The 18,420-nt window shown below is 53.6% G+C and overlaps 7 protein-coding genes across 7 annotated transcripts; 5 read left to right on the top strand and 2 right to left on the bottom strand.

The window, feature by feature from the left end:
• Positions 1-3,454: 3,454 nt before the first annotated feature.
• On the top strand, positions 3,455-4,269 carry M421DRAFT_333138 (uncharacterized protein). The gene has a single exon (XM_033589399.1). The coding sequence runs from the start codon at positions 3,580-3,582 to the stop codon at positions 4,045-4,047; it is 468 nt and encodes a 155-aa protein (XP_033443338.1). The 5' UTR covers positions 3,455-3,579; the 3' UTR covers positions 4,048-4,269.
• A 152-nt stretch (positions 4,270-4,421) lies between these two features.
• Positions 4,422-5,819, bottom strand: M421DRAFT_426187 (uncharacterized protein). Its single transcript, XM_033594324.1, has 3 exons — positions 5,427-5,819; positions 4,774-5,374; positions 4,422-4,726 (listed from the first exon to the last, which is right to left on the bottom strand). Exons 1-3 carry the CDS (start codon positions 5,594-5,596, stop codon positions 4,538-4,540), a joined length of 960 nt encoding a protein of 319 aa, XP_033443337.1. The 5' UTR covers positions 5,597-5,819; the 3' UTR covers positions 4,422-4,537.
• Positions 5,820-5,930: 111 nt separating this feature from the next.
• On the top strand, positions 5,931-6,460 carry M421DRAFT_9989 (uncharacterized protein; the record flags this gene model as incomplete). The annotated part of the gene is made up of 3 exons (XM_033598815.1): positions 5,931-5,978; positions 6,186-6,310; positions 6,415-6,460. 3 exons carry the CDS (start codon positions 5,931-5,933, stop codon positions 6,458-6,460), a joined length of 219 nt encoding a protein of 72 aa, XP_033443336.1.
• Positions 6,461-6,802: 342 nt separating this feature from the next.
• M421DRAFT_104670 (uncharacterized protein) lies at positions 6,803-9,886 on the bottom strand (the record flags this gene model as incomplete). The annotated part of the gene is made up of 4 exons (XM_033587053.1): positions 6,803-7,026; positions 7,115-7,540; positions 7,591-8,544; positions 9,142-9,886. The coding sequence occupies 4 exons, from the start codon at positions 9,884-9,886 to the stop codon at positions 6,803-6,805; spliced, it is 2,349 nt and encodes a 782-aa protein (XP_033443335.1).
• Positions 9,887-10,848: 962 nt separating this feature from the next.
• M421DRAFT_333057 (uncharacterized protein) lies at positions 10,849-11,279 on the top strand. Its single transcript, XM_033589398.1, has one exon. The coding sequence runs from the start codon at positions 10,969-10,971 to the stop codon at positions 11,200-11,202; it is 234 nt and encodes a 77-aa protein (XP_033443334.1). The 5' UTR covers positions 10,849-10,968; the 3' UTR covers positions 11,203-11,279.
• Positions 11,057-13,526, top strand: M421DRAFT_426182 (phenol 2-monooxygenase). The gene is made up of 4 exons (XM_033594323.1): positions 11,057-11,274; positions 11,322-11,348; positions 11,403-12,436; positions 12,485-13,526. The coding sequence occupies exons 1-4, from the start codon at positions 11,237-11,239 to the stop codon at positions 13,390-13,392; spliced, it is 2,007 nt and encodes a 668-aa protein (XP_033443333.1). The 5' UTR covers positions 11,057-11,236; the 3' UTR covers positions 13,393-13,526.
• Positions 13,527-13,828: 302 nt separating this feature from the next.
• On the top strand, positions 13,829-17,776 carry M421DRAFT_426180 (glycosyltransferase family 2 protein). Its single transcript, XM_033594322.1, has 3 exons — positions 13,829-14,110; positions 14,525-16,206; positions 16,253-17,776. Exons 1-3 carry the CDS (start codon positions 14,076-14,078, stop codon positions 17,542-17,544), a joined length of 3,009 nt encoding a protein of 1,002 aa, XP_033443332.1. The 5' UTR covers positions 13,829-14,075; the 3' UTR covers positions 17,545-17,776.
• The last annotated feature ends 644 nt before the right edge of the window (positions 17,777-18,420 follow it).

The raw sequence follows: 18,420 nt of genomic DNA, 5'->3' as shown, positions 1-18,420 counted from the left end.
ACTAGTACAACCTAGGGTTAGTTGTATACAAACTAGGTTAGTAATATACCCAAACCAAACCTATACCTAGCACGTGCTACCCTACCTATACCTATACCCAGTCACGTGCTCCCCTCCCCTACCTATGGTCCGTGTAACCCTACCCTACCTATACCTATGGTCCGTGCGACCCTCCCCTACCTATACCTACGTCCGTGCGACCTATACCCTACCTATACCCTACCCTAGGTACATGGTACCCATCCGCCAGTCTATTAGAGAGTTGTTAGGTCTGCTTATATGTCCTACTACATACCTCTATTTTGTAGTAGGCAGAAGGACACTAATTTGCATAGCAGGTCTAGGCAAATTGCCACATCTGTAAGGGTGACCTTAGTTGTCCTAGCTCTACTCCTTAGGAGTAGATTAATTAATCTATATCCTCTAACTAGCACCTTAGAATTCCTAGCCTATATAAAGTCTCTAGGCAATAGCTATTAGAACCTATAGATGTAGTTAGGGTTGTTAGTAATATAATAGGTAGAACCTAAGTTAAGTATAAATAACTTCTATAGTAGATAGTTAGCAGTATTAGGCTGGCGGAATGGGTATACTCCAACGTCCTTCGTGGGTACCCCTCAAAACTTTGTCAATAATACATAGATTCTAGCGAAATAGGGCTTAAAAGAAAGAGAAAAACTACCTCTACATTTCTGTAGTAGAGGGTTTTGTTATAACTATTAAACTGCACAAGCTAGAGGCTAGAAAAGGTTAAAAAAGGGGGGGTACCTAGCAAGCATACCTATTAATAGGTATACTTTGCTAGGTAGTGTTAATAACTTAGCTAATACTAGGTGGAATTAGCTAATTCTTTTTTTATTAGAAGGCGTAATACTAGGCGCTTCTATCGAATAATAGATTATGTAAGCGTATCTCTGCTAGTTAAGAAGCTATAAGCCAAAACGTAAAAAAGCATACCCTACCCATCCGCCAGCCTACTTAGGAGCTCTATCTTAATTAATATAGTAGTAATCCTGTACAGAGTAGCGTTATCTACATGTAGGGCATTTTGCCCCCCTAGTAGAAGTAGGCTCTTTATCTAAAGGCTACTTAAGTGTAGTAGTTTTCCTACCTGCTATATAGACTGGCGGATGGGTACCATGTACCTAGGGTAGGGTATAGGTAGGGTATAGGTCGCACGGACGTAGGTATAGGTAGGGTAGGGTCGCACGGACCATAGGTATAGGTAGGGTAGGGTTGCACGGATTATAGGTAGGGTAGGGTAGCACGTGACTGGGTATAGGTATAGGTAGGGTAGCACGTGCTAGGTATAGGTTTGGTTTGGGTATATTACTAACCTAGTTTGTATACAACTAACCCTAGGTTGTACTAGTAGATTCTTTCGCATACACAATACTTAGAAGAAAAAGCATCTATAATTTATTATCACAGTCTATTATCACATACTTATGCTCTAAAGTATACAATAGTACAAAGTCTAGAGTAGTAACCTAGATTTTGCTAATAACTACCCATTCCTAGACCCTACCTAGCTACCCTACCTATACCTATACCTAGTCACGTGCTACCCTACCTATACCTATACCCAGTCACGTGCTACCCTACCCAAACGGTTTGGGTAGGGTACCTCATGTACCCTACCTAGTTCCTACCCATAAATCACGTGACTATACCTATACCCTACCCTACCCTACCCATCCGCCAGCCTACACATGTTTTACATTTGCACTTGATACCGCAACAGATAGTCTTTAAACCGTACAGCGCTTACTTATAGGAATTAATAAACTCGTGCTTGTTACTAGTAGAACTAGCCTTCAGTCCATACAGTAGATTGCTTGCTCAATCGCGCCTGGCTTTAAGCAAGCTCAAGCAGCGAGCAAAGACAGCCTCCTTGATTAGGGCAATAGGCATAACCAGGAGTAGCAGGCTTCGCCATCGCACTTGGCAGAAATAAATCAGAGAACATCCTGCGTTATTATCAACTCCAGCTCACGAGTGATCTAGGGAGTCGCTACTTTTGCATATGGCCAGACCTTCTCATTACCTCCAGACATGATACTGGGGCCAGATTAAGCACCTTCCTCTCCTCCAAAAACCCCAGTGCCCAAAGCGCAGATACCCTTTTCCGCCAGGTATTTCGTACAGCGGGTAGTGTCTATATGGCTACAAGCCACCATCAACAATAATGATGTCGTCTTTCTCTACTCTACCCCTGTTGAGGAGCCGCTCAATAAAGTCATCAAAGGGCCTTCCAGCCAACATAAGCATCATCATGAGACAAAATCCTTAACAGAGCAGGCACCGACAACAGTTTTGCTCTTGGCTGTTGTTCAGCATCAGCCCGAGATTCACGACTGTCGAGTGCAAATGGACCCCACCAGCGTCCAAGAATCGATCTATCTTAGCAACACTAGCAGTGTATTAGTCTGCGTCCATATCCCTCCCTACGTGCTTATCAACGGTCCAACTTACTAAATACCGGAAGAAGTTCTTAAAGCGAAACCCATGAGCGGTGCAATCTTTTGTAAGTACTGCTCGTGCTATATGCCAAGAGAGTATCAACAGCTTACATGTTTAGAATGAAGTTCTGCCCTACAACCTGTGATGCAGGTATGAATTTCTGCTTTTTATTCCATGTGCTGATACAGAAGGCCGAACTACCGCAAGCCCGATAAGGCCAAAGTCACCGAAATTCTTAGACATACTTGCGTCTTGATACACGAGTAGGAAATAACGTCGCAGACTGTGGTATCTAGAGACCGATTTCGGAGCGCTGGCAGCAAGACCAAACCAAGCGGCGACCTAGTGCGCAATAGGAAAGGGAGGTTGAACGGATTGAGCGGGCGAATGGGGACCGGACGAGTCAGATTCGAAGTCGACTTTCATTCATGTTCTTGCTGCCGTTTTTGCGGCGACATAGCCATCATCCCTACGCTGCAATACATGAGCAAAAGAAAAGTGCCGTGCTGACGCTATGTAAATAATGTAATCTTCCATCATCAACCTTGCTATCATGGTATTTTCGGGCCACCGCGCACCTCCGGCGGACTCATAGGCGAACATCGGCGCTAGACAAGCTGCAAGCGTTGTGGAAGCACGCATCGATAGGGCCGTTGACAGTCATAGATGGAATGATGCTCCTTCATGTCGCTGAATTCTCAGGCCCTCTCGAGTAGCCTGAGCTGATTCGACTTCTTGACATCAGATCGTCCGTCTTGTGCATAGAGAGAGATGCTTGGGATGGAGTCATGTCTTTACCATGAGAACACATCTCTACCCTAGCTGCTTGATCGAGTCCGAGGAAGGAGGTCATCTAACACTTATAAGGCCAGGTGGGCGCCAGCGCGCGCGTCAGAAACCTATTGCACTTTATTCGTAGACAGTGTACCTACTTGCCTGGCTACGACACTTGTCAGCATCACGATTGTCAGCTTTGCAAGTTTGTATATATTTACAATCATATTTTGCACGGCATACATTCTTCATTGCTTGTACTCTTTTCTATTCCATTCGTTGCATGCTTCGCCAGAACATCGAACTTTCGGATCAAATAGCCAAACGCCTCAGTCGTTGTTCATGAATTCTTACTTCGGTTCACACGACTTACACCGCATGGATCTGGAGATGGTAACCCAAAGGCATTGCCTCACTCGCTGCTCTGCACCATCGTTCTTCCCCTTAGCGACCGCTACGGCGGTTACACCGGTGGCGGCAGCGCTCACAGCGCTCATCCGGAACGCGCTGGTCGTCAGCGTCCCGCCTCCAATGCGGCGTAGGATCCAACATGAAGAAGTGGTCGTCGGCAGCGACGGCAGAGGCAATGACGTCGCGGTAGTCAGGATACGTCATACGGTCATCGCTACAGTGTGCGCGGCGGCTCTGCGCGCGAGCACAGTCTGTGGTGCGCTTCTGCCAGCAGCCGTGGTCGAAGAAGCCCTCAGACTTGGTGCGGTAGCGCCACATGCCGATCGCGGGATCGTGCTTCATGGCGCACACGTTGGAGCTGACGAACTGAGAGTAGCACATATCGTTTCTGTGTCGTGATCGTAGTTGAATGTTTCTTGCTGTGGGCTGTGGAGATCTTGCTGTGGGCTGTGGAGATCTTGCTGTGGAAAAGTTCCGGGCTCTTTAGTACAAGTAGAGCATGGTGGTATAAAGCTCGTCATTCATTGTGGGTGCGAGGTAGTGAGGTGGTCACAATGGTACTGGCGACTCGCGGAAGCAGCTGTCACTGTTGACCGCTGACAGCCCACGTTGCGGCCATCAATGAACTACGTCGCATCTGAGTCACGAGCTGCAACAATGCGCAAAAAACTGAACACGGACGATGATCTAGACAAATTGCACTCAACGCCCCACGGCCTTCTGTGCATGTGGCGATCCGAGCTGCCACCGACGTCAGCAAATGAAATAGACTGTTTTCGGTCGTATCGATATTCGAAGTGGATATGTATTGAACTAAGTGTAGCCTGAGAGGGTCAGATTGATGAGCCTCACAAGGTCTGAAAAGCGTACATGTGCATGTATGTTATGCTCATAGCTCTTTCAGCTTGTTGGCCTGGCTCTCTTCCTTCCTCAACTCCTTGGCGCCAGTGACGGGTCGGCCCTCGACCGCCTTCTCTCCACCAACCAGCTTGAAACCATTGTAAAACAGCCACTCGGTGGCGTGCTCGACTGGCTCATCGAACATGTATGGCAGGAACGGGACGGCTGCGAGACCAAGCTGCAGATCGTTAGCAGACTGTAGGCATGGTTTGAAGGGGTACTCACGCCGATGGGACCCCATGTTCGAAGCGTCTTGTTTTTGGCGTCCTTGAGCGCGCGGCCAGAATACCTGACAATGCTGTGTATCGTGAAGGCGGGCAGACCCATGGATGCCACAGCCTGGAAGATAGCCCTTTGCGCCATGACAGCCCTGTAGTCCTCAATGGCCGGTATTTTCCCCGCAACAACTTGTCCACCAGTCAAAATACTTCCCTGTCCGCCCAGCTTGATACCTTCGGTACTTGTGGCTTTCTGCGCAAGCTGCTGCACCTGGTTCACTACGCCTGTTGCACGCCCGGTCGCTGCCATGTCTTTGTTCTCCTTATCGTCTTTGTTGATGTCTGTGGGGCTGTCGAGGTAGTTCTCGGGGTGGAGAACCTTTTGGTTGCGGATATACGCCTTGTAGCCCTCATTTGCGACATCGCCGGTCAGGTAGAGCCATGACACGGCGTATGCGCCTTTGACGAGGTAGGGATGGGCGATTGGTCTAAACGACTCGCCGATGTCTGATGTGTAGGCCACGTAGCGCTGGGCCGAGAGCATGATGGTACGGATGCGGGTGGCGTAGGCGGCATAACGGATGGATGTGTCGGTGGTATCATCAGCTCTGCGTTGTGTCAGTGACAGTTCTAAGCACTGCGTCCTAGATGTTGCTGTACCGTCCGTCCGAGATGGTCTCCCACATCTTCTCGTCATCGTCCAGCACGGCCTGAACATCCTTGGGGAGCTGTTTGCGCGGCGGAGGAACTGAGAAGTCTGGCCGAGCTTCCTTGCGGATGCGCTCCACGCCGTCGACCTCCTCGATCACAGGCTTATCGTCCTTTGCCATTGCTGCTGGAGCTGTCTCAACGCAGTACTCTGACACTTCTCAAATCTACAGAAAGGGATAGACACGCGCAACGGAGGACCGGAGCATCAAGTAACTTATTCGCGTGCAACGATAGCAGCCTACGCGGTAGCTCCGACGTCATCCGTCCGTTCCTCGTTCCTCGTTCCTCGCAGCTACCACCAGCCACCAGCCACCAGCCACAACGGGCGCCACATTGCCAAGCCTCAACCTGCAACCGTTCACACCTCTCCGCCATCAACAGCTCCACGACGTCCATCCATTGCGCCCCCATCACCCTTCGCTCAACTCCGAATCGAACACCCCCACCGCCAAAATGGTTGCCATGTACACTATCGCCGGCCGTCAGGTTGGATCGCACGTCGTACGTGACCCCCGAGCACCTCCGCGAAAAGTTCGCTCCACCTCCACAATGCCGTTTCTGGGCCCGCAACAGCTGCAATGCAATGCAGAACGTCTTGCGCAAAGTGTTCTGAGCTTGGGCTTTGCACCCGACGATGCAATTGCACGGGCCTGGGCTGGCTGTCGTGGAGGGACCGGCTGCAATGTGCCGTAGCTAACGACCCGGCAGCTCGCGATCGCCACCCTCGCAACCACCTTCTCCATCGCCGCCTTCTCCCTCTCCGGCGGCGAGAAGGTCGACAAGACCCAGCCGCCGATCAACGCCAAGAGCAAGGACGAGGAGAGCTTCGTCAAGTAAGCCGCCCCAGCACGCGATTGCAGCGCATCGCCAGATGCTATCCTCCGCCAAGCGAATGCCAGGTCGATTGGTACTCGAGAATAGCACTGACAAGGCACAGGAAGTTCGTCCAGAAGGCCGAGGAGAAGGTCGCCGGAAAGAACTAGATGTATACCATGGTCGATGAGGGATGAGGAGGAAGTATGAATTGTAGATACGCCAATTGTACCAACAAGGAGCATTGCAATGGAGAATGAGCATCGAAAGGATGCACACCGTTCCCACGGAGGACCCATACTAATGGGTGCTATTCAATTCATGTAAACTCGGTGCGCGCAGGTGAAGGTCAAACAAACATAATGCTCAAAGTGAACGGAACAAGCCAGTACACCAGGTATCACACAGCCGACTAACACCGAAATCCCAGCCCATGCTAGCCGAGCACGCCAAAGCGCCTAGCCAAATAGCAAACGACACGCTCAAACGACTTGCTCAAGCGCAAACAACGCCTACTCCTCATCCTCCAGAATAATGCGCTTGCTCATCGAATCGACAACCTTGGAGAAGAACTTGGCAGCATGTGCGCGCGGGAAGCTGATCTCCTCGGTAAGGTAATCCGGCAGCAGATCTAGCAGATCCTTGTCCCGCTGCTCGTCCAGCAGCGGCTGGTAGATGAACTCTGTGTCGGCGTAGCTCTCGCCGCCCTCGGAGATGGTGAGGTGGAAGTGCAGTGCTGGACAACATTAGCAGTGTCTCCAACCAACAGATCGCAATAGCAGTATCTCCAAATAACAGAGCGCAAGGGTGATGTGATGACTTACTTCCGTTCCGCCCAGTCTGCAGACAATCATACACGTCTTCGTCGTCCTCGTTCTTCTTCACACCGACAATGACCAGATTCGTCAGGTCGCAGTACATCTCCACCTTCTGCTTCTGCAGCATTGCATCCTTGGCTGCCTCGGCGCTACCCGGCAACACAACACCCGTTGTTCGTGATTTCACTGCGCTGCCGGGGACCCTGGCTTCGGGCTGGCCTGACGAGCGCGCAGCTGCGAGCTTGGTGTTGAGTGTGGTGTTCTCCTTCTGCGCAATGTTCAAGCAGTCGGCGAGCTTCTTGTTCTCGGCAGTCAGAGTGGTATTTATTTTTGTGAGCGCGGCCGTGGATTTGTGGAGGGACGTGAGTTCGGAGGTGCGTGATTGGAGGGCGGCGACTTGTTGCTTGAGGGCTTTGATGACTGCGTCCTGGTCTGCGCGTCTTATTAGCTGAGGCGTGCGAAAAGGAAATTGTAAGACGTACCTTTTGCGACTTGGTCTGTCTTCTTCTTCAGTTGCTCGAAGCTGGACTCCTTGCCTGAGCTTGCGACGTCCTTCAGCGTCTCGTACTTGGCCGTCATGGCCTCTAGCTTCTTGGCCAGATCTCCGACCTTCCGCCGCATAGTAGGGTCGTGCTCTGTGTCTGACACGCTTCCAGCTCGCCGCCCGGTTACCGACGGCTGCCGTGTCCTGCATGTTGCGGTGCGTCGCGCCGACGGTCGCGCTGAAGGCCGTGGGGGAGGCGGCATGCTCTCGGGTATCTCGTCAACGTCAAGCGAGTCCTCAATGTCCATTGCGTCCTCCTCTGGCTCAGCCTGTGTCTCAGGGATTGTGAAAGTTTCTGGCTCTACCTCCGACTCTGCGCCGCGCTTGGTTGATCGTGACTTTGCTGCTGTTTTCACCTTCGTCTCATTCTTCACCACGGGTTCTTTGGCGGCTGCTTTGCGCCCTCGCTTTGCTGGCGCTGTCCGTTCTTCCGCTGGCTCCTCCTCCTCCTCTTGCGCCTTCTTCGCCTTGGCTGGTTGGCCTCTCTTAGTTGGCTTCACAGGCTCTGTAACCCCTGTAGCCTCTTCGGCGTCCAGCTCGTCGTCCTCTTCGGCGTCGCTATCTTTGCCGTTCCTGCGCTCTGCCAGCGCCTTCCGATCAGCTTTTGCGGGTGCTTTCTTTGCGGCAGCAGTATTCTTCTTGGACTCGGTCACACGCGTCGCAGGCCTGCCCTTAGCAGTCGCCTTGATCGCAGAGACCGCCTTAGTCGATTGGGCAGCCTTCCCACGCGCTTTGCGAGCGGGTGCTTTGTTTTCGGTGTTGGAGTCTGGCGTCGGCATTGCGTTGAGCTCGTCGTGCGTCATGTCGTCTTCCGATGCCGAATCGACTGTGAAGGAGATGTTTGCGAGCGCATTGCGAGGCGCCATTGTTACCGTGGTCTGGGGCGTTGCGCCTGAAAGCTGTGGCAGCTGCGATAGTGGCTGGTCGGTCTTGCGCCGGGGAAGTGGGATGGATGTAAACAACACCAACATCAAAGTCCGTGCACGTAACGCGGTCGCGCGTGCTCATGCGTTTGCACGTGGGGCACGAATTTCCGGGGCATAGATCGGACTCTCATGGTAATGACTGTGACTTATGAAGTAATTGACTAAGCTGTCATGTGGTGCTTGTCAATCTTATGGATGGACCGGTACCCTCTTATGCACGTTGAGAGGGATTTTGTCGCGGTTTGGTGTCTCTCCTGCACTAACGCTCTGTCGCACCTCACCTTGTGATGAGAGGCTGTTCTATTCTTGCACTAGCGCTGTTTACAGCCACCTGCCTACATATACTATTCGTAGCGTCATACAATACAACTCCAGTACAATCCTTCAATTCTATGCGCACTGCACACTTACTGCGACAGATTTACATCTTCGAAAAATTGCGCGGACTGCGTCTGCAATATCCAGATCGAAACGCTACTTGTACTTACACTCCAGAAGGTACACAAGCACTTTGACTAGTTCTGGAGACTACCCGGTCTTCTCCGCAAACACTTTGCCCATACTCTCTTCCCAGCTGTTAACAATACCGTTCGCCATCCCCGCAGCAATCATCTCCTCGCCACTCTTCCACTTGCCCACAGTCTCCTCAATGAACTCCTCCACGCTCAAAGCAGCCTTATTATTCTCCTTCTTGTTGTCATCAGGGTCCTCCCTCTCCCTATGCAGATCCGTAGCCACAGTCGGCGGCGCGATTTCGACAACGCGGACGCCGGAGTTCTTCAGCTGTTTTCTGAGCGCCATGCTCCAGAAGTGCATCCATGCCTTCGTTCCATTGTACACGGGGTTGATGATGGAGAAGGGAACGAATCCCAGCACCGAGGAGATATTGACGATCAATGCATTGGGCTTTGATTTCAGGTGAGGCAGGAGAGTAAGCGCCAGATGCATGGGCCCGCGGATGTTGATGTCGACTTCCTGATCCGCTTTTTGCAGGAACTCAGTTGCGTCCATCTTATTGAGGTCGAGCGGGCGCTGGACGCCGGCGTTGTTGACTAGGCAGTCGAGGTCTGGGTATTCTTTTGTGATCTTCTCAACAAAGTCGGGTATCGAGGAGACATGGCCGGTGTCGAGTACGTAGTATGCCGTTGCACCGATTTCCCTTGCGGACTCTTTTAACTTGGATTCTGTGCGGCCTGCGATGATGACTTTCTTGCCATCTTTGATCAGTTGCTGTGAGAGGGCTTTGCCGATGCCACCTCCACCGCCGGTGACGAGCGCCAGTTTGAAGTTGTAGTTTGACGAAGACATCGTGGTGGTTGTAGTTGTATTATGTTGGATATTTTTATGAGACCTCGCACAGGAATGGCTTGCGATCTCTTTTGTCTTGTCATTATTGTTGCAATTTGTCAACACAGAACATGACGTAGGGTTCTCTGATGGAGCGAATGCGTCATCGCGTAGATGTTGATGTACCATCTGATGTCGAGCCGCCCATATTCCCGACAGCGTGGAGCTGAAAACTTTGAAGTACTGGGTCAGGTAGCTAAGAGTTAGAGGCCGGTGAAAGCCTTTCTACTCTAGCCCTTCTAAGCACCTCTGCTTCCTCCCACCATTGGCGTACTCCGCGTCATACGCCTTCGTGTTAAGAATGTACACAATAATTTGCAGCTTCCGCTGCTGGCTCAGCTCTAGATTCTCCTCTTTGCTATTAGAGATGGTTTGTACATGCCCTTAGGTACAATCATCTGTTGTCGGCTCTTCTTAGGCCTCCCTGGCAATCGCTCTGTGGCAACCGGCTGATCGGCGGCATTAGGGGCGGCATTAGGGGCGGCATCAAGGGCGGCATCAAGGGCGGCATCGGCGAGGTAATGGCGTTGTTCAGGTGAGAAGACATGGTTCATGGTGGTTCCAATACAATGATGTAAGTACTTTATAGGCAGAGTCAAGGAGGCAATTGACAGATTTCCGATGAATGAGTTGACGTTCTGATGTTCATGTGATAAGTGGATCGGCAGCCTCCCCGGCATTGATTCGGATAGATGTATACCCGCGTCACCACAAAGTCCCCCCTCTTGTTATTTTCTGACTACTGGATTTATGCGGTAGACTCGATGACTTCCTTTCGAAGACTAACAAATTGCTGTACCATGCGACAATATGAAGCGTAGTTGCGCCAAGAGCAAAGAAAAGGGTGAGGCTGCGGTCTTAGTGAAGCTCCAAAACTCAGCGGGGCACCTCGCGCCTGGATTCGTCCACATCCCTGCACTGCTTTCCCATCTTGACAAACTCCTGACAAACGTCCGCCTCGCCCGTACGGCCTCCTTCACGCACCAATCACAAATCCCGGAACCCGACAAAAGCGTCATGAAGCCTTATTCGGGCTTGGCGCGATGTGGGGCAACAGGTCAAACAGCACGCGGGTGTCCCGCTCAAAGTGGGCTGTCGCAGCTCCGAGATGTGCTGCCGCGCCTGCTAGTACGGCGGAGAAGCTTATGGCGTGCCAAATGTATATCACGGGCTCGACCTGGGTGGCTGCTCTTGAAGTAGACGTCGACACATCGACTGTTGTATTTGCTCTGTCGTGCTGCTTGATAGTTGCTGCAGGCTGGATCTTTGGATCTTGACACACGTTGTTGCAACGAGGACTGAACAGCAAGCATGGCAGTCACCGAGGCTCTGGAATCGAACTGCGATGTGTATGCTCGAGCGCAACTGACGGGAAACTCTTGCTGACATGGTGCAGGCTCATCATTGGCGCCGGGCCAGCTGGGTGAGCGATCCGGACAGTACTACCCTCAGGAGCTCACGGCTAACAAGACCTCAGGATGATGATGGCAGCGTGGATGGCGCGTATGGGCATCAACGCCCGCATCGTCGACAAGCGCAGCACCAAGATCTACGCCGGCCAAGCCGACGGGCTGCAACTTCGCAGCCTAGAGATCTTCGACAGCTTTGGCTTTGCGGACCGAGCTTGGAAGGAAGCAAACCACATGATTGAGATGTGCATGTGGAATCCTGGCGAAGACGGTGTGCTTAGGCGAAGTGACCGTGTTCCTGATGTGCCAGCTGGACTGAGCAGGTTTACCCAGATTGTGCTGCATCAGGGCCGTATTGAGCGTTTCTTCCTCGATCATATCAAGAAGCACTCCAAGGACAGGCTACGAGTCGAGAGAGCCGTGCTTCCAGAGTCATTGGAGATCGATGAGGAACGCAGTGATGACTATTCGGCGGACAACTACCCCATCAAGGTGCAACTCAGACATCTGACAGATGAGGAAGCTGCGCCAGCTCAGGCGAATGGACCGACTGTGAACGATGGGCTGTTCAGAAGCAACCTGGTGGACGACGATACGGATGACCTAATCAACAAGGGAAGAGAGAACAAGGGCGGAACAGAGACTGTGAGGGCCAAGTACATGGTCGGATGCGATGGCGCGCACAGCTGGACAAGACGACAGCTGGGGTTCCAGCTCGAGGGCGAACCTACCGACTTTATCTGGGGCGTACTGGACATCGTCCCGATTACTGACTTCCCCGATATCCGCAACCGCTGCGCCGTCCACAGCGCTTCTTCGGGGTCGCTTATGGTCATCCCTCGCGAGGAGAAGCTGGTCAGGTTGTACATCCAGCTTACAGAGATCAAGCCAGATGCATCAGGTCGCGCTGATCGCTCCAAGATCACCCCGGAGACGATCATCAAGGCTGCTCAGAAGATCATCGCGCCGTACTCGTTGACGTATGAATATTGCGACTGGTTCACTGCGTACCAGATTGGTCAGAGAGTTGGGACGAATTTCGATCACAAGAACCGCGTCTTTTTGACTGGTGACGCGGTGCACACACACTCACCGAAAGCCGGTAGGTTTTGACCTGCCCTATCAGTGTCAGTTGACTAACGGTGAGCAGGCCAAGGCATGAACGTGAGCATGCAAGACTCATTCAACCTCGGGTGGAAGCTTGGACTGGTGGTCAAAGGCATTGCCCAGCCCTCGATCCTGAAGACGTACCAGTCTGAGCGGCGCAGAATTGCACAGGACCTCATTGACTTCGACCACAAGTTCTCGCGGCTGTTCTCTGGACGTCCAGCGAAAGACGTCATGGATGAGGAGGGCGTAAGCATGGAAGACTTCAAGCAGGCGTTCCTCAACGGCAACATGTTTGCATCAGGCCTCTCTGTCGACTACGGGACGAGCATGCTAGTGGCGAAGCCAGGAAGCTCTGCAGACCAGGGAGACGGCACAGATGTATCGTCTACGCACCACCAGAAAGTCGTAGGCAGGCAGGAGCTTGCGACCAACATCAAGCTCGGCATGCGGTTCCCAAGCTACAAGGTGCTCAATCAATCAGATGCACGGCCATGGGAATTCCAGGAGAAGTTGAGAAGTGACGGGCGGTTCCGCATCGTCGTCTTTGCGGGCAACGTGGTGAGTCCACAGCAGCAGGCGCGTTTGAAGGTATTCTGCCAGCACTTGACCTCATCTGGTTTCCTCGCCCCGCACATCCACAAGAGCGTTGCGCTCTTGACGTGTCACGCCGCGAAGCGCACCGAGGTGGAGCTGCTGCGTGATTTTCCAGACGTTTTGCATCCGTTTGACAGCAAAATGGGCTGGGACTATGATTCCGTATTTGTCGATGATGTCAGCTACCACGAGGGCTTTGGCGATGCATACAAGAACTACGGGGTTGACAAGGAGAACGGGTGCGTGGTGGTGACACGACCAGATCAGTATGTCGGGCACGTGGACTCGCTCGACGAGGAGGGCTTCGTTGGCGTGGAGTCGTATTTCAGGGGCGTGCTTGTACCGGTATCCTAGACGAATGCAAGCGGTATCCTAGACGAATGCAAGCGGTATCCTAGACGAATGCAAGCGGTATCCTGGACGAATGTAAGCGGTATCCTGGACGAATGCAACCGGTATCCTAGACGAATGCAACCGGTATCCTAGACGAATGCAAGCGCGTGGAAACATCGAAACGCTCTGTTTTCAAACGAACCCTTCAAAGCGCTTGTACTCGGTTCCTGCAGCCCGGCATCGCGGAGCCCAATCGCAGGCGGTGCCTGGAGTTTCAGACGTGGACACACAGCGGTTGTACGGCGACTAGTGGATCTGCTGTGTTGCGCCAGATTAGGTATGAGTTGTCGCGCGTCTAAGCCACGCCTTGTGGGTCAGCGCGTGGTTGCGCGGCAACGCCCGAAATCTAAACACCCCCCAGCCACCCCGCGAACGATCCGCTACGTCCGCCAGCCCTCGCCGCTCTAGGAGCGCAGTCCCACCCATTTCGAGATCATTCATACCCGATTTCGACGCAGTCCATCGTTACTCAAACCACGGCAGGGCACTATTAAGTTTATTGCCTTTCTGCAGCTACTCACGCGCACCCAGCGGCGCGCGTCGCAAGGATGGACCGGCCCCGTACACCAGATGGCGGACGCTATCAACGGCCGCCTGCATACGACGAGGATGAGCTCTTACCGTCGACGCAAGGGAGCGCAACAATGCGCTTGTTGACAAACGCAGAGGATGTGTACCAGTGAGTATTGCGTCCCGTAGTCTCGCTTTCACGTTCACTTTTACTTTCACTTCCGCCCCGGTTCCCCCGTCCTGTGCATTCCGCGCCTTTCCACGCGAGATTGACGTCTCATTCCGTTCTGTACAGAAGACGCTCGTTCGACGACTCTTCAGACTTCACGTCGACAGCAGGCGCGCTGGGCGAGAAGATGACGCCGTCAGAAGCGGGCAAGACAAAGGCGGCCGAGGCAGACATTGTCGACTTCCTGCGCGAGGCCGGCGATGCGCTGAGCTCGACGTCGGCGCAGGCTCAGCCCACCGTCACGCCGGTGCCGCGGCGCAAAACGCTCAAGACGCGCCTCAGCGACTCGACGGCGACATCCAGGCCGAAGCTTGTTATGCACGACCATGGCTTACCAATGCAACCCCTCCGCAGACCAACCGAGCCCTCCTCGCGTGCATACCACCAGCCGACCGTGTCCGGCCTGTCACGCACCCAGTCAGTGCTGGACACGGCCCCGAACATGCCGCCGCCCTCGTCAGACGGCTCGTCGCCGCCGTACCAGCCATATCGCAGGCCACTGTCGCCCGACCGCCCATACTCGCCCATCCGCACCTCATTCGACTACGCGCGGCCGCCTGCATCGACACAGTACGAGCCCGAGACGCTCGACGGCAGCCCGCGTCCAGGGAGTCCAACGCGCCCAGGCAGTCCCAGGCGGCCTCTGCCTCCCCAGCCACTGTTCGCCGGCGGTGCGCGACCCGTGGCGCACGACTCTGCGTTTGGGCCAGACATGGGCGACATGACGTCGATACCCATCGACGAGGACCCCTTTGACGAGGACAGCAAAACGTACGACCGCCGCCCCGACTTCGACTCGCGAGGATCCTACATGTCCGACGACACGTTCACCGACGGCTACACCAACATGGAAGAGAAGGACGAGCACTATGGGCCGGCTCCAACCGGTGCCATGCCGCGACGAGGAGCGCGCGATGCCGTCATGACCAAGAAGGAAGTCCGCCTGATCAACGGCGAGCTGATCCTGGAGTGCAAGATCCCCACCATCCTGTACAGTTTCCTGCCGCGGCGAGACGACATCGAGTTCACCCACATGCGATACACGGCCGTCACCTGCGACCCAGACGACTTCGTGGACCGAGGGTACAAGCTGCGCCAGAACATTGGGAATCCGCGAGAGACGGAGCTCTTCATCTGCATCACCATGTACAACGAGAACGAGATCGACTTCACCCGCACCATGCACGGCGTCATGCAGAACATCAGCCACTTTTGCTCGCGGATGAAGTCGCGAACATGGGGGAAAGACGGGTGGCAGAAGATTGTCGTGTGCATCATCTCTGACGGACGAAGCAAAGTGCATCCCCGTACGCTAGACGCCATTGCCGCCATGGGATGCTTCCAGGAGGGAATCGCGAAGAACCACGTCAACCAGCGCGAAGTCACGGCCCACGTCTACGAATACACAACACAAGTCTCGCTCGACTCGGATCTGAAATTCAAGGGTGCTGAGAAGGGCATTGTGCCGTGTCAGATGATCTTCTGCTTGAAGGAAGCCAATTCGAAGAAGCTGAACTCGCATCGTTGGTTCTTCAATGCTTTTGGCCGCGCGCTGAACCCAAACATCTGCATCTTGCTTGATGTTGGAACGAAGCCTGGGCCCAAAGCCCTGTACCATCTCTGGAAAGCGTTCGATACCGACTCCTCCGTGGCTGGAGCTGCTGGCGAGATCAAGGCTGGCAAGGGCAAGGCCTGGCTTGGTCTGCTCAACCCCCTGGTTGCATCGCAAAACTTTGAGTACAAGATGTCCAATATCCTCGACAAGCCGCTAGAGTCAGTCTTCGGCTACATCACAGTGTTGCCTGGTGCGCTGTCGGCGTATCGATACCACGCGCTGCAGAACGACCACACTGGTCATGGACCGTTGAGCCAGTACTTCAAGGGAGAAACACTGCACGGTCAAGATGCGGATGTGTTCACAGCGAACATGTATCTCGCTGAGGATCGTATCTTGTGCTGGGAGTTGGTTGCAAAACGTAGCGAACAGTGGGTCTTGAAGTATGTCAAGGCTGCCACTGGTGAGACTGATGTGCCTGGTAAGTTTGCAATTTCCAGATCCCGAGTCATGACTAATTTGTGTAGACACCGTCCCCGAGTTCATCTCGCAACGCCGACGTTGGCTCAATGGTGCTTTCTTCGCCGCCGTCTACTCACTGCTCCACTTCAAGCAGGTCTGGTCGACTGATCACACTCTCTGGCGCAAAGCCCTCCTCCACATCGAATTCGTCTACCAGTTTGTGCAACTCATGTTCACATTCTTTTCGCTCGCCAACTTCTACCTCACCTTTTACTTCGTCGCCGGTTCGCTCGCTGACCCAGAGATGGATCCCTTCGGCCACAACATCGGCAAAGTCATTTTCTACATCCTGCGCTACACCTGCACGCTGCTCATCTGCATGCAATTCATCTTGTCAATGGGCAACCGTCCCCAGGGTGCCAAGAAGATGTTCCTCTGGAGCATGATCGGCTACGGTGTCATCATGGCCTACACGACCTTTGCCTCGATCTACATTGTCGTATACCAACTCAAGCACAGCGACGCCCCCAAGACCATTGGCAACAACACCTTCACCAACCTCATCGTCTCCACCGCAACGACCATCGGCCTGTACTTCCTCATGTCCTTCATGTACCTCGACCCGTGGCACATGTTCACCTCGTCCGCGCAATATTTCGCCCTCCTCCCGTCCTACATTGCAACGCTGCAAGTCTACGCCTTCTGCAACACGCACGACATCACATGGGGCACCAAGGGCGACAACGTAGCAAAGACGGACCTGGGCGACGCCAAAGCCAAAGCCGGCAACGTAGTCGAACTCGAAATGCCCTCAGAGCAGCTCGATATCGACTCTGGCTACGACGAAGCGCTGCGCAACCTGCGCGACCGCGTCGAAGTCCCTGAGAAACCCATGAGCGAGAGCCAGCAGCAGGAAGACTACTACCGCGCCGTGCGCACCTACATGGTCGTCATCTGGCTGATTTCCAACGCCGTGCTCGCCATGGCCGTCAGCGAGGCCTACGGCAACCGCAAGGTCACCAACAACGTCTACCTTACCTTCATCCTCTGGAGTGTTGCGGCGCTCGCCTTGTTCCGCGCCGTCGGCAGCACCAGTTTCCTTGTCATCGAGTGGATCCACCGCGCCATGGAGACGAAGCTCAAGTGGGAGGACAAGATCGAGGACAAAAAGGGCGGCACGACGGGGCTCGGCGGCGGCATCAAGAGTAAGCGCAAGGGCAAGTGGTGGAAGTTTGGCTTCGGCGGGAGCTACGGGGGTTCTGTTGTGTCGAGCGCGTGGTTCAGCAAGAGCAGCATCTCGAGCAAGCTGTCGAGCATCAGCCCGAGTAATTGGGGCGGGAGCTCTGTGGGGCGGTAAAAGCGTTACATGTATAGCGCGCGGTGGTGTTGTAGACGGTCGATTCGGGGGTGGGTGGCATTGCTGCAGCGTTTTCGAAGGCGTCACGAAGTCATGAAATGTAAGCCGTGTTGGGGTTTTGGCGTTGGGTGAAGCGTTGGATGTTAGTATAGATACCTTCCTTTGCACATCTGAGGCATTGGCGATATGAATGGTGTTTGTGTTTGTATCATGGGTATGAGATGTATATAATGAACCATCGTGGATTTCTCCGTTCTTTGTCTTTGTCGATGTGCTGTGACTTTGGGGCGGGAGATGGTGATGTCCAAACCGAAAGATGTCTTTGAACAGCGTCTTTGAAGCAGGCAGACGTCTTGGACAAGTGTCTTCAGAGCAGCTCGTGTTGTCGGGCAGTCTCATTGAGGCTTTCGCTGAGAGCTGACAGTGGCCTAGATAGCGCTACACGTCTTGTTTGCAGTCTTATTGAGGCTCTTGCTAAGGACCGACAGTAGCCTGGGTAACACCGCATGGCAGGAGCAATATCAAGCAAATCGCAACCTCTGCTTCCACGTGTGCCAGCTTCTTGTGTCTTCTTCCTCAGAGCTCGAAGTATCTAGTTCATCTTCATTCGCGCTGTCCTGGTGCTGGGCCTCGCGGTGGCCCTGTCGATCTGCGGAGAACTCGCTCTTTGTCTTGCCCGAGTCCACAAACTCTTTGGCTTCAATCAGCCTGTTGATATCCGGGTTTTTATCGGCTCGCTGGTCCTTCTCATCTTGTCGGAGGTCTCGTTGCCGTTGATGAAGGAAGTTCCACGAATTCCTTCGTACTTAGAATGGCTGACCGTTTAACATGATCGGTTCCGACGCCTCGGCTGTACACTACATGTATCAAAGAGCG

This window comes from Didymella exigua (genome assembly GCF_010094145.1).
Source record: "Didymella exigua CBS 183.55 unplaced genomic scaffold M421scaffold_55, whole genome shotgun sequence".
NCBI classification, from domain to species: Eukaryota; Fungi; Ascomycota; class Dothideomycetes; order Pleosporales; family Didymellaceae; genus Didymella; species Didymella exigua.
Note: the sequence above shows the minus strand (reverse complement) of the source record. Positions and strands in the feature narration are given on the sequence as shown.